This window comes from Nelumbo nucifera, chromosome 3, assembly GCF_055504915.1.
Source record: "Nelumbo nucifera cultivar China Antique chromosome 3, China Antique-T2T, whole genome shotgun sequence".
Taxonomy (NCBI): Eukaryota; Viridiplantae; Streptophyta; class Magnoliopsida; order Proteales; family Nelumbonaceae; genus Nelumbo; species Nelumbo nucifera.
Window position 1 is genome coordinate 74,993,026 of NC_142651.1, and position 13,677 is coordinate 75,006,702.

Sequence of the window (13,677 nt, forward strand, 5' to 3'; positions counted from 1 at the left end):
ATGTGACCGCATCATTGGCTTCGAGTTGAACGCTGGCCTCTGTTCTGTGCATTCCCTTATTGGGTCCACCCTAGTTGCTTCCATCTGACACATGTGTGCGTGTTATTGGCCAGGGCCATGTGCGCCTACATCAGATAGTATTGTATTGTTGGATATCAAAAGGGCAAAACCTAAAGCTACAAAATCTTTACATGGTTAAAGATCTCGATAGCCAACCAAAATTCTTTTGGTTTTGCCTATAAGATATAGGTTGTAAGGCATTAATATATTTAAGATTTGTGAAGCCCTTTCTTTCCAATTGAACCAGCAAACTGTGAAGGGAAAGGACATTCTATAAAATAGATCCTCTATGACAAAATCCTATGACTGATCATGCAACAATCGACATAGATAGATTTCTCATTAATACCCAAGATCCCATAAACAGTTGCAAAATCCAAAAAAAAATAAAAAGAATCCACATATAAAGAGAAAAAACTACAATGTATAAGCAAGTTGGGTATTGTTTCATCATCATCTTTGGCATAAGCAACACGTTTTTTCAATGTCCATACAATAGGTACATAGTGGTCACTCAGACCATCAAAGTACAAAAGGTGTCGAATAAATACCATATGAATGCCTGCGATGAGTTTATAACTCATTGGACGTATGCAATGAATTTATAATTCATCGCATGAGTGCAACAAACTCGCATCCGAAACGGGTCGTGATGAACTTTGGCTAGTGTAAACTTGTGATGAGATTTAGACACGCATAGATTTGTGATGAGCTTTAAACCCACACAAATTTGCAATAATCTTTGGACATGCGCAACCCCGCGATGAACTTTGTACACAAGCAGATCCGCGATAGACTTCAAAGCTATTACGGAGCCGCGACAAGTGCAAAGCTACTGTGGACCAGGAATGAATGCTAGAAACACATGCATCTTTAATTTATGCGCGTGACAATACACTCTGTAAACCTAGTACAGGTGCACCCTCTAAATAATGACATCATTTGTGCCATGCTGGTTAAATGGGTCACGAAAGGAAGTAGTACACACGGATTATGAGAATCCTTGTACGAAAGGAAAGTTCATACTGGAGATATCTTGTAAGACACATGGTGAAACCCTAACAATGTCCCCTGACAATTGATAGCAAATCCAATATTCTCTTTCCTAGTGCGAATCAAATGCTTTTGACTCTTTCCTTTTGGGACCTCGGGATCTCTCCCTATAAATAGGGATCCATGTCATAATGAAATCATCAACTTATCATTCACATTTGCCCTAGTCTTTAGCCCACCTCTTGTATTTGATCTTCCTTTGTCTTTCAAGGAGTCCCTCATATGTAACCCCACCACCTCACCTACACATACCTTTGGATATCAGGTGATTAATTATAAGGATCTTATTAAGGGTTGTAACTATCTTTACTCTTTAGTAGTGAACAAGTGGTGGTTTAAGTTGGTTCATGTAGGAGAGACCATTAATATGCAATTTCTTATTGTTGTATATGGTATTTTAAATGAACTTCTATTATTGAAGACTTCAGTTAGTTCTAGAAGTAGCTTCTGCACATTTATTATTGATCTATGCTTACATTTATCCCAACTAGCTAAACATTTTTCTTGTTTAGTTTATTACCATTAATCCACTTCTTTATTTATGTTAATTAATGACTATTATTACACACAAGTGAAGTAGATTAATGATTATTGCAGAAAGAAGATTATTGATTGTTAAAATGGTTTATTTATTTATTAAATTGTTGCCCTCTCTATTACTAATTTTCTTTTATCGGTTATGGCACGAGGTTTCTAACTAGGTCCACTCAAGTTTCTTAGCAACAAGTGAGAGTTTGTAGTAGAAGATATTTGATTCTTTTTCCTCTAAAGACAATATAGATAGGGGGCGGGATCATCTTTGTCCCGCAATTCAAAAATTTTGTATTTCGATAACAATTGTACAAAATGAAATTCAAAACACCCATCAAAATAATTGATTTTCCACACTAAGACCATGTTGTCTATAAGTTCTTTGGGTTTATAGGTGGGGCCCACATTGGAATGTTATCGTTACCGATGCTTTGATGCCTATGTAAGTTCTAAACATGGTACATATGCATATGTAAGCCTATTTTAGCAAGGACAAAGTAAGGAATCAAGATTGAGTTTTATAAACTAAATAAATTTATGTTATAAGTGGGGTCCAGGTGTATTAATAGATAAAATGTATTAATAGCTATACATGTGGTACATATGCATATGTCAATCTATATCTTGGTAGAGTCAAAAAAATTAATAAGAATCTAAGCTTTGCATTTTATTTGCTATATTTACTTTTTACAATTCAAACAAACAAATGCAAAATTGTATTATTAGTTGCATCACCTTCAACTAAACATGACAAGTGCAAATGCCAGTGCAAAACTAAACTAGATTTGCACTCCAATGCATTTACATTAGTAAAAATCATATTTACACTGCAACCAAATGCAGCCACAATAACAAATGTAACCATCACTAAAGGTCTAAAATTAGTAACAACTTTTGAAATTCGCCACTATAAGTAAATATGTATAGTGACGGTCATATGTTGTTTGTTACTATAACAAAAATTTATAGTGATGAATGTAACCGCTACTATAAACCTAATATTAGTGATGGATTTCACTATAGGCAAATATCTATAGTGACGGTCATATGTTGTTTGTCATTATAACAAAAATTTATATTAACGACACTATAGGCCTAATATTAGTGACGGATTTCAAATTTATCATTATAGATGATCATCTATAGTGATGGTCATTTTGTTAATATAACAAGATTTTATAGTAACGAATGTAACTGTCACTATAAAACTAACATTACTCGTCACCATAGTCTATAGTAATGCCACTTATAGTGATGGATGAAATTTCATCATTTGTTTGTCACTATAGATCTATAGTGACGGATTTCCTTTTTCTTGTAGTCGGACATGAAAAAAAAAAAAAAGAAAAAAAAGCTATTTCTAGATTAAAAATGTACTTCGATTACTGTCAAAGGAGGGAAATGCGGTTCAGTGAAGGCCTTGTTGAGTGGACCAATATAAATAAATAAGCAACAATCCCAAGTGTCATATGCTTCTTTTCTTCTAAGCCGAAATGTGATCTTTTATACTTCAAGGTGTTAATTAAACATATGCACTCCTCAGAATACATTGTTTATATTTTGCGCTTGATCATATTGTAGACAGTAACAAGTCCCATCACGAGCGAGTGATCAACAAAAGGCTCGACCACCAGAGTCAGTACATCATCTCCTAACAATTCTCCCGAGGGTGCTTTCTTTAGATACACCTGCTTAATTATTCATTACAAACTATATTAATATAATATAACAAAATTAGATAACACACCATCTGACTTACTCTTTAATTGAAACCCAAGAATAATAAAAAGAATTTAATTTGCAAGCAATCAGAGCAAGACCCAAGGGTCCCATGCATGTAGTAAGCCTTTGGGTCAATGAAGAAAACAAAAAAAAAAAAAAACGACAACCTGCTGAACAGGTCAGATCAGATGAATCAACGGTTAAACTGTCTGAGTCAACCCAACCCAAAATATGACTCATCACTGGTTTGACTGGCCGGTTGAACAAGGTTCATTGAAATTAGAAAGATATTGGACTTAATTACCTCTGCAACAAGTCGACCTTCCCTGTCTACAATTTTGCATGCTGAGTTTCTTCTAGCTGAGGCAAGTATTTTGAAAGAATCTGTTTCATTCTCATGACATGATACGGTGACTTGGCAGGGAAAATCTCGTAGAATATTGCAAGTTTTTCTAACTCGGAACCATGGCTTCCCTTTCTCAAGCTTGGAACCAATGGATCTATAGCCTTCCCAGTGTCCAGTAAAGCTAAATTTCTGTAAAATAAATCAAAAACAGAAGACAAATTTTGGTTTCATTCTCTTCAAGAAACTAAATACTGCAAAATATATAATATGAGCGCCATGGAATTCATAATTCTGTTACGTACATACCTTTCTAACCACAGTCAGTAGGACTTCGCCTCTGGCATCCATGAGATAAACTCTGTCATTGCGTCTGCAGTCGTAGTTATCCATGCGATAAATTATCTCTCCATGTGAGTCAAAGACGGTGCAACCATTGCCGCTCATTATAAGCGATTTCATCCATACTGTGAATATTTCTCTTTTTAAACTCATGTAACATGAAGAAGAAGAAGAAGAAAGTAGTGATTGAGGGCTAACCTTTGCCATGTGAAGATAGCTTGTACATGTAGCCCATTGCAGCTTTTACATGGTCCACTGATTTGGGCATTCGATCAACTCAATTATAATAAGAGCTAGCTAGAAGTATAATATTAGGGCATGGGTTTGTTAGTTGAGTCATCTAGAGAAAATATCCAAGTGACCTAAGAATCTTCCTCCTAGGAAAACTGCTGGGAGGACCCAGAAGACCCCATGCATACTCGGACCGGCCGGATGGTTGAACCACTGACCCGGTAACCCAGTGGCCTATCTGGGTCGATCTCGGTGAACATCGAGTCAACGCATTGTCATGAATTTAGAATTTGAAGCATTAATTCGGACAGCCAATTACATTGATGTGGATTGAGGAGAGCAAAGAAGTTGCCAACCCTAACAGTTCCAACTCCGGTCTGGTCTAAATTGAACACATCATCTCCTTACATGTCAAAAAAGAAAGAAAAAGGCAGACCAACTAGAATAAAGAGCTTTAGTTGGAATTTGGAAACCCTTTTCCAAGTATCTTAATAATATTCTTTAGTTAATGCCATGATCCACAATTGAGAACCAAGTAAGAGAAGGGTCCTTTTCCAATTAATTTGTCTATTATAATTCTTTGGTCTTATATGTCCAACTACACCGAATGCAATGTGCTTTTAGATGCTTGTTTGTGTTCTACCGTTCTTTAGTAAAAACGGTGATAAAGGAATTGATATTTTAATTTTGATAAAGCACTTCTGCATTTGCCATTGACTTATTGGCAACAAGACAAAGGAATTAATATTATTCAATTAATTGTTAGAAACCATTAATTGAATGGACACTAAAACCTGTTAAGTAGTGTTAACTTCTAGCATTGTAGAGCAAATGAATGATAAAATACATAAGAGAAAACGGGTTCTACTTAATTAATTAATCACTGGATCATCACTGCTCAGAGATTTTTCAAATTGTTTTAGGGAGTGCTGCTGACATGAGACACACCAAAATAATCTATTGCCTTAATCCTTATCCCTTCACCAGTAACTACACTCTCTCTCGGGTTTGAGTCAATGAGGTTTCTTGTATTTTCAATTTCATGTAGCCAATAAAACTGTTCATTCACTTCCCCAATCCGTGGCATCTCATTACCCCATGCTTGTTCAAGCTTCTTCTCCCCAATTGATGATTAACTTTCCGAATATTATTCTATAAATAATAAAGTGTCTGGATAAGTTACATAAATAATTGTATATTAATGCAACTATCTTGAAAACTTCCTTAAAAATAGTGGGAAGTTTCTAAGAGTTGCATAAATTTGTTTATTGGCACTAATTCCTTGTCTAGATAAAATGGTTCAACTTAGAAATGGACAAAATATTTTTGTGCTCCGCTTTATCCATCAAAAGGAGTATGGTGTAAGAACCATCAAATTATGTCTATGTTTCTCCTAGACGGGCAAATGATTCAATGTGAATGTATATTACAGCCATATATTCATAAAAAGAAGATAGAAGCTGCCCCCTTGCTCAAATTTGTCAAAGTATTGAGAGTAGGAAAGTGGGTCATGTTGTTTCTGGGCCGGTACAGCCTGGCATGATTTATGAGCCATGGCTAGCTTTGGTTTTGAGGGTCGTAAGCCGGCAACGGCAAGGCCCGCTATGGGCCATGCCAGCCCACCAAGATTATAGTCATTGGGGACCACCTAATGGCTACTTTTTTTCTTTTTTGACTGTTTTTACGCAAATACCTACTCAATAACTCTAGACAGCTAGTTTAGGAGTATTTTTGTAGTTTGGCTTTGGAGGGCAGGGGGGAGGGGGGGGGCAAGAAAAATGATAATAGTGTCCTCCAATAGGCTAGTTTGGGGGGCATTTTGGTGAAATGATAATTAACTTTGTAAAAGACCAAAATATTCCTCCAAACAATTATAAAACAACTAGTTTTAAGGGTATTTTGGTTAATTAATTTAATTCCAACTCCTATATATACCCTTACCATCTTCATTCTCATCACACTAACTCTCATACTCTCATATACTCTCCTATACACTGGCATACTCTCTTAATCTCTTGCTCTCTGGTCCCTAATTCTCAACTGTATTTAAATTTTAACAAGTAAAATGATTTCTCAATTATCTCAAGTTAGCAATTTGGGAGGTTTAATTAGAAACTTCACCAGTTGAAATTAAGTTAGGATTCTGGATCGGTGGACCAAGTAAGTTGTAATTAATTTTTATTTTTAGGGTTTTAATAATACAATTTTTTCAAAATGGCTGGTTCCTCTCAAAGTCCCTTTCCCAATATTTTCGGCTTTAAGGATGTATGGTTACAGTACAAGATTGTTATTCATGCTAGTGTTTTTATGGTCTTTGCTATTGCCAAAGCCACCCTTAGTACTACTACTAGGAGAAAGAAAACCTGAGATAAAAAACTGCAAGTTGTTTTAGAAAACAGATCTTTATTCATTAAACCTGATTTAGCTTGATGTCCCTGTTGGAGTGGTGAGTCAAACAAGGTAGAGTGCATTGGATCTGCGAAGAAGACAAATGTCAAAGAGCCTAGGTTATGGACCCAGGTGTGGAGACTTCGACGGTCAAGTCAATACCGAGCTGAGAAAGCTAAGAGAGCTGAGAGCAGGGAGGAACAAAATGAGAGCTAGAGAGCTGGCAATATGAGAGTGTACCATTTGAGGGCGAGGAACTGCCCTTATATAGGCCTCGAGGAGTGGCCAGAATGTCCCCGACATACTCAGAGGTAGCGGGCCTCAACAACCAGGATTTTAGGGAACACTCAAGAATGGTCACTAAATCGACCACTTGTCGTTTTCCCAAGAAATGGGGGAGAATCATGTAACTGCCACTATGTGGGTGATGTGCCCCCGAATATATTGGAGGCACTAAATGGCCTAAATAGTACAAGAAGAGTGAACGATGTAGGTCGGTCATCATGAGGTCAAATAACTCGTCAGATGCTTGGCCCGCATAAACGCTCCAAGGTGATGACCGATGTCTTAGGCCGGTCTTCCCAAGCTGTCTTCAACTAAGCTTGGGTAGTCCTGGTCAGCATGAAACGTCCTGCTAATGAACATTTTCCGAGGTGTCACCACGTTAGGTGTCGAGGTGGTCTGAGGGGGCTCTAGGTGTCCATGTGGCAACAAATGAGTGGTGTGCCACTTTTACCCATCATCAAAACCTATTCATTAAAATCCTAATCCACCTTTATTGGAGAATAAAGTTTATCCCAGCTAGCCCACTTCATAAACTTGTTACTATCATACTCCTCAACCAAAGCTTCCTCTAAATTTTCTCTAGTTCATTAATTCAAGGATTTCTTGGAGAATTGGACTACACTCATGCAATGAATTGGGACAAACTATAAAGCTGATTGAACAAGAATTTGTCTCCTAGCATAAGAAAGAGAAGAAGCTCTCCACTTGCTCAACTTCCCTCTTAGTTTTTCTAAAAAAATCTAAAGATTTTGCTTTCTATTTTCTCGAAACATGGGCACCCCTAAATATTTATAGTTCTGACTCAATTGAGGCATTTTCATTTGTTTTCTCAACTTTTTCATCCTTTTTTTGGGTATTATGGCTAAACTAGACTCCTTACTTTTGAAATTTGAGATCTCTTGAAATTTGCATAGCAATTTGACAGCTTCGTCCCTATTTGCTTTAGTAAAAAGAACATGCTATAATAAAATTGAACTTTGGCAACAGGCAATTTCTTATAGTTGTAAATAATTGTTGCTGAAAGATAAATTTCAGCTACAGTTGATCAACATTGTTGCTAAAACAGATGAATTTGCAACAAATATTACCTAACTGTTGCTCATTTCATCTCGAACTATTACTAAATTATTGAATTGGGAACAAAGCTTACCATTGTTTGCTAATTGTATAACCAAATGTTACTAAATCAGTGAATTGGCAACTAAGGTGAATCACCTATTGTGCATCTATATGTGATTGTTGGTAATGTCATTAAATCTTTAGCAACAATCATAGAAAAATTGTGGGCATAAACATACTTAACACATCAACAAATATGTTATAGAACAAAAATTCACTTTAATGAATGAGATTAAGTGAATCTTATGACAAAAACAAAAAGGTAATGCCTCCAAACATATTTTATATTTTCTAAGGAGTAGCTAAAATTTTGAATAGGGATGTCAATGAATCGGGTTCAATACGAGTTTGGCTTAACCCAAACATAACTTGATTGACTATAGCAAATTAACTTGACTTTATTGTTTCACAACCAAGTACTTAATTAATCAAAATAGGGTCAAACTATGACATCATAATGATGGAGAAAACTAATTATGTAAAAATTATTAAATATTTAAATATAATGATGGAGATATTTAATTAAAAAGATAGAAAATGCAAAATGTGATGAAAATGTTTTCCGATGACATAAATATATAATTTCTATTTTTGGAGTTCAACTAAGTTACCAAAATTTAATCAATGAACTAGTATAATGAAAGTAAACCAAATTAATGACCAATCATGGTCACTGGGTCATAGAGTACAATAAAACTTTTGGAGGCGAGGTGTGCCTTTCCCTGTTATTTTTGTCCCAAATACTAATTTTTAGCATTTTTTATAAATAAAACAATTAAATTTGAAATAAGCATATAAATTAAACATAAAATAATACCTAAATATACATATGTTACATGCATGTAGAATATAATTATATATAAATCATGTTGATGTGAGGTCTAACTTGTTTGATAACCTAGATGGTCCTTACCACATCATATCATTGCTGGGAGATGTGAATGCATCATCATCATTGCAGTAAGGTTGAAGTAATGTCTTATTTTAAACATCTTTTGAATCACATAACCAATTGAAGGGTTGGAGGCCATCATCGTCAACTTACAATTGTTTTTGGTCAAACACATGATGATCATTGATCCCCATGTATTTGAAAGGGCATATTAAGGATATGGGTTGAGTTTGTTATGTTATGGTAGAGTTTGACATGAATTGAGATAGCCTACATAGACTCTAAGAGTTTGAATTTGAGTTTGAATAGGTTTGGTCTATTTTATACTATAAATATGATGTAATTACTATATTCAAGCAATGCAATGTTTTATTGGCCTTCTCTGAAATCTAATAGAAAGAAACTAGATTTGACTCATTTAAGGGGTTGTTATTTTTCTTTCATTGTTTGTGGCTCATTTTGTAGACGCTTTTGATCTGTACACTTCTTATATGATTTTTGCATTTTTTTAATAAACTACACCTTACCTTTTTTAGAAAAGAGAAAGAAACTAGATTTGGCTCTTTGTTTGGACTTTGTTCAAAACTTTGTGGGTTCACTCTAGTTTTGTTTTTTAAGAAGCTTTTATCCACTTTCTTAGGTTGGCCAAACCAAATGGACAAAGTCAATTAGGTCTGCGCATTATCTACAGTTGCATCACGTTCAGTGGCTCCACCAAACCATGGCCAACCTGATTTTGTCACAGTGATTGGAATCCTAGAAAAATTGAGAGCTTCCGTGGGGTAATAATTTGCACCAACCATAGATTCAAACATGTTGGGGTACTGGAAAAGGGTGTTTGGATCAACAATCTGTTTATTCAAAGAAAGTTGTCGAAAAAGTACATAATCAATTGGAAAAGATACCATTTCCTTTGGTGTAACAATATAATGGTAGGCATTTAACATGTAAAATGATCTTGTGTACTTAAAAAATTGGAGAAACTAGTATGTGGTCGAGTTCTATGTGGAATTAAAGGTGGTAGTGGAAGGGGGAAAAAGCTATACATTAAGCCTTTTGTTCATGCTGTGATGCACATATGTATATATGCATGTGCATATGTAAAGAACCCAAAGCCTATAAAGTAGGATGCCCTTAAAATAGTAAAACATAGTAATATTGACTACAAGAAAATGGGTTTATAGCTACTGCGATGTAGCCAAGGACATAAAAAACCGTAGCTAAAGCATAGGCTATTGTTATGGACATAAATTGTCCGTGGCTAAAACTTGATATATATAGCTACGGTCAGGCTGTCCGCAATTAAATGTCCCGCTGCCCGTGGCTAAAACCTATTTATAGCCACGGATTATAACAATCGTAGCTATAAGTTGTAAAAGATTGAAATTGACCTATAGCTATAGACACTATGTCCGTAGCTAAAAATCAATATGTTCATGGTTAAAGGTAACTTGTAGCTATAGCCACATATAAGTAAAAATCTGTTGCTATAGGTTATAGAAAGATGAGGTTGTCCTTTAGCATCAGTTGTTTTGGTTGAGGATAAATAATACATTTTCATTGTCTAAAAGTTATAAGTTATATAAATATGATTCAAAAAATTAAATTTCCACTGTCCTATTGCACATTTGCACTAACATTTAAAAAAGCAAAACACCTCTAATAAAAAATACTATTAAAAATTGAGATTTTCTACTTTTTCTAACATCCTAATGTGGAGAATAATGTTTTCAAATTTTAGTGTTACATTTTGTGAAATGATAGATGACAAATTTACCCCTAAGGAGGAAAATATATTGTAACTGTTTAATACATTGATTGGCATATAATATGGTTAAGAAATAATAAATATATTAAAAAGTTAACAAAAATAAATAGTTAATAAAATAATAAAAACTATAAACTAGTAAGTAACTAGTAAATTATTAAATAGCAACATAATGGATGAAAACTTAATAAATAATTATTAATTTATAATTTATAATTTATAATTTATTAACTATTGTCAATAATTAACTAATTATTAATCACCAAATAATTATTAGTAATTAATGAATATTATTATTATATCATTATTAGCTAAAAACAATAATAATTAATGATTATTCATTAGAAATAAATTAATTAACAAATAAATTATTAATATTTTCATAAGTAAATTGTTAACAAATAAATAATTTATATACACTATCAATGTTTAGATAGCTAGACTAGACCAACCAGTCAAACTATAGTTAAACTATGACCAACCCTTATCCCATTCAATCATAACCCCAACCCTCTTCTCTCCAAAAAAAATTGGGCAAAACTATATTAATGCTTTAAAAATATGGTTGAATATGTTTGAATCTTTTTTAATAGATTATAAATTTTAATTATTTTATTTTTATTTTTTAAATAAAATAAAAAACAAAATCAAAATTATTAACATTATAAAAAATTACGGGGAATGGGGATCCCCGTGGGGATGGGGATGGGGATAACATTATCCCACATTAGTGGGGATAGGGTGTTGGGTAGAAACCGAGTTTATCCACAAACTATTTCTCTCCCAAATAACCAAACTTGTAGATATTCAGCTAGCACAATCCCAAGCAAGATATCAACCAAAAACAATCATAAGCCAAGCAAAGAGAGACGCATGATATTTAACGTGGAAAACCCCTCCAATGTGAAGGGTAAAAACCACGGGGCCAAGGAGACCTAACCAAAATCTCCACTAATAACTTGAAGTAATAATTACAGTAACTCAAACACCACAATATGCTCACAAACTTAGAGCAAATACAGATTCCCAAACATATACACAAGAATACCAAAAGCTATGAAAAAAACAGTCAGAAAAACTCATAAACGTGGCTACTGTTCAGACCACAAAATGGAGACCTCTATTGCTCCAAATCAGATCTCCACTGTTCCGATCATAGGTCCGTGAGTCCTGAACAAGCCTACCAAATTTCAGCCCAATCGGACCACAAATGACCCTTGATCAGAGTGTTTGAGGAAGATTGCCGCGAGTTGTTTTCTTTTCTCGACCAGCTGCGAGTTGTTTTTGTTCGACCTCAAATAAACGACGATTCAGAACAACCATTTAGAATGAGGAAGAATGAGTCCTCCACCTTCTGTCCAAGTTTCAGCTCGATCGGACAGTGGATCAGAAAGTTCTGGTCGTTTGATGAACACTGTGCACTGAAAATCTGCAACACAATTTTTCCGATTTCTCTCTTTTTGCTCTCTCTGTTTTCAACACACTACACAGATCAGATATAACCCTAGTTTTGAAGACAAAAACAATGGGCCGAAGGAATATGGGCTGTAACATGGGTCAAAGTCTCATAATGGGCTGGACCCAACAATTCTCCCCCTCCAGTCCTTGAGAGAAGGGAGACACTTCAAAAAGGCAACTATAAGGCCGGCTGTTCTGGCACACAACTCAAACTTCTCTCGAGGCACCACTTTTGTCATCATGTCAGTAGCATTTTTGTTAGTGTGAATCTTTTCAAGTTCAATCAACTTGGAATTCAAAACATCTTCGCCCTCGTGTATGCATCATCTACCTGTTTTCAATTCAGTCTACAGATACGTAGAATTATTTGATTTCCTTTTTTGGTTCGTCTGGGTCCCCACTGGTGGATGACCATTTTTCTTCACATCAAATCACATTACACAGAGAAGCAACCTCTTATGGCAATGCACTAGGAAAGTGGTATGCTGTGGGGAGTTCAGAGTGAAACGAACTAATGAATTTTTATAAAACAAGCAGCAGGATGTGGATTCCATTGATTTTACCATGGCTATTTTGGGAGGAAAGTGGTGGGTGTTGACAAAAGAGAAAATTAAACGGGCTAAGTTAAATGCTATTTCGGGAGGATTGCTCCCAGTTGCAAGCTACACGACATGACAGCAAGTGAATTAAGATTGGATGATCCCAGAGAAAGGATGGTTAAGACTGAACTTTAATAATTGATGCCTAGGGAATTCGGGACCATCAAGAGTAGGTGGAATTTCCAAAGACCAAACTGGTTCCATCTCATTGAGATATTCTTGAACAGTCAGTATAGGTAATTCCTTGGGGGCTAAACTGATACATGGTCTTTAAACACTTCTTCAAGGGTATGGACAGATTTGTAGTGATTGGGTCGTTTACAAGAAGGAATGGACCATGGTCATTAGATTTTTAGGAGCTGATATGGACTGCTAAATTAGATGGACCCCCAGATCTACAAATGAAAGGGTTGATGCATTAGCAAGGAATGGAGTAAATAGGGAGCATTGTTTTTAGGATAGCCTTGACCAGGGATTCAAGTGTAAAGGGTGAGACTTTCTAGTCGTTTGTATGTCATCCTTCAACTCTTTGACTATTTTGTACTGACCCATCATTTCAAACACCTTGAAATGCTGGACCCTCCCCCCTTACAATATTAAACAAAATTCTGATTATTGTTACAGATAAAAAAAATATTACAACAAAACTACTTGAAATTAACTTTTATGATTATGTGTTAAACACCAAGAAGTCAGGGCTTACATCATATCCTGAATTAATTAATTAGTACACACTTGTTTTGTTCATCCTGTTGTGGGAGATGACGTCCATATCAATATGGTCTGAACTCTGATGAATAGCAGTAGTAACTGGAAAAGGCCTTTTCAAAGTTGATTGTTATCATACCATACAATGATGTACAGATAGTGCTACAAAATATCATCA

General features: G+C 35.1%; 1 protein-coding gene across 1 annotated transcript; it reads right to left on the reverse strand.

Annotated features, from left to right (window-relative positions):
* Positions 1-3,197: 3,197 nt before the first annotated feature.
* Positions 3,198-4,319, reverse strand: LOC104588350 (protein LURP-one-related 3-like). Its single transcript, XM_010246232.1, has 4 exons — positions 4,250-4,319; positions 4,019-4,176; positions 3,671-3,901; positions 3,198-3,332 (listed from the first exon to the last, which is right to left on the reverse strand). Exons 1-4 carry the CDS (start codon positions 4,317-4,319, stop codon positions 3,198-3,200), a joined length of 594 nt encoding a protein of 197 aa, XP_010244534.1.
* Positions 4,320-13,677: the final 9,358 nt, after the last annotated feature.

What these genes read in the sequence shown, in the direction of transcription:
- LOC104588350 (XM_010246232.1), bottom strand. Translation starts at nt 4,319, where the DNA reads ATGCCCAAATCAGTGGACCATGTAAAAGCTGCAATGGGCTACATGTAC. An exon ending in TACTGACTGTGGTTAGAAAG is followed by an intron (nt 3,902 to 4,018) that starts GTATGTACGTAA and finishes TTTATTTTACAG; the next exon opens with AAATTTAGCTTTACTGGACA. An exon ending in AAGGTCGACTTGTTGCAGAG is followed by an intron (nt 3,333 to 3,670) that starts GTAATTAAGTCC and finishes ATAATTAAGCAG; the next exon opens with GTGTATCTAAAGAAAGCACC.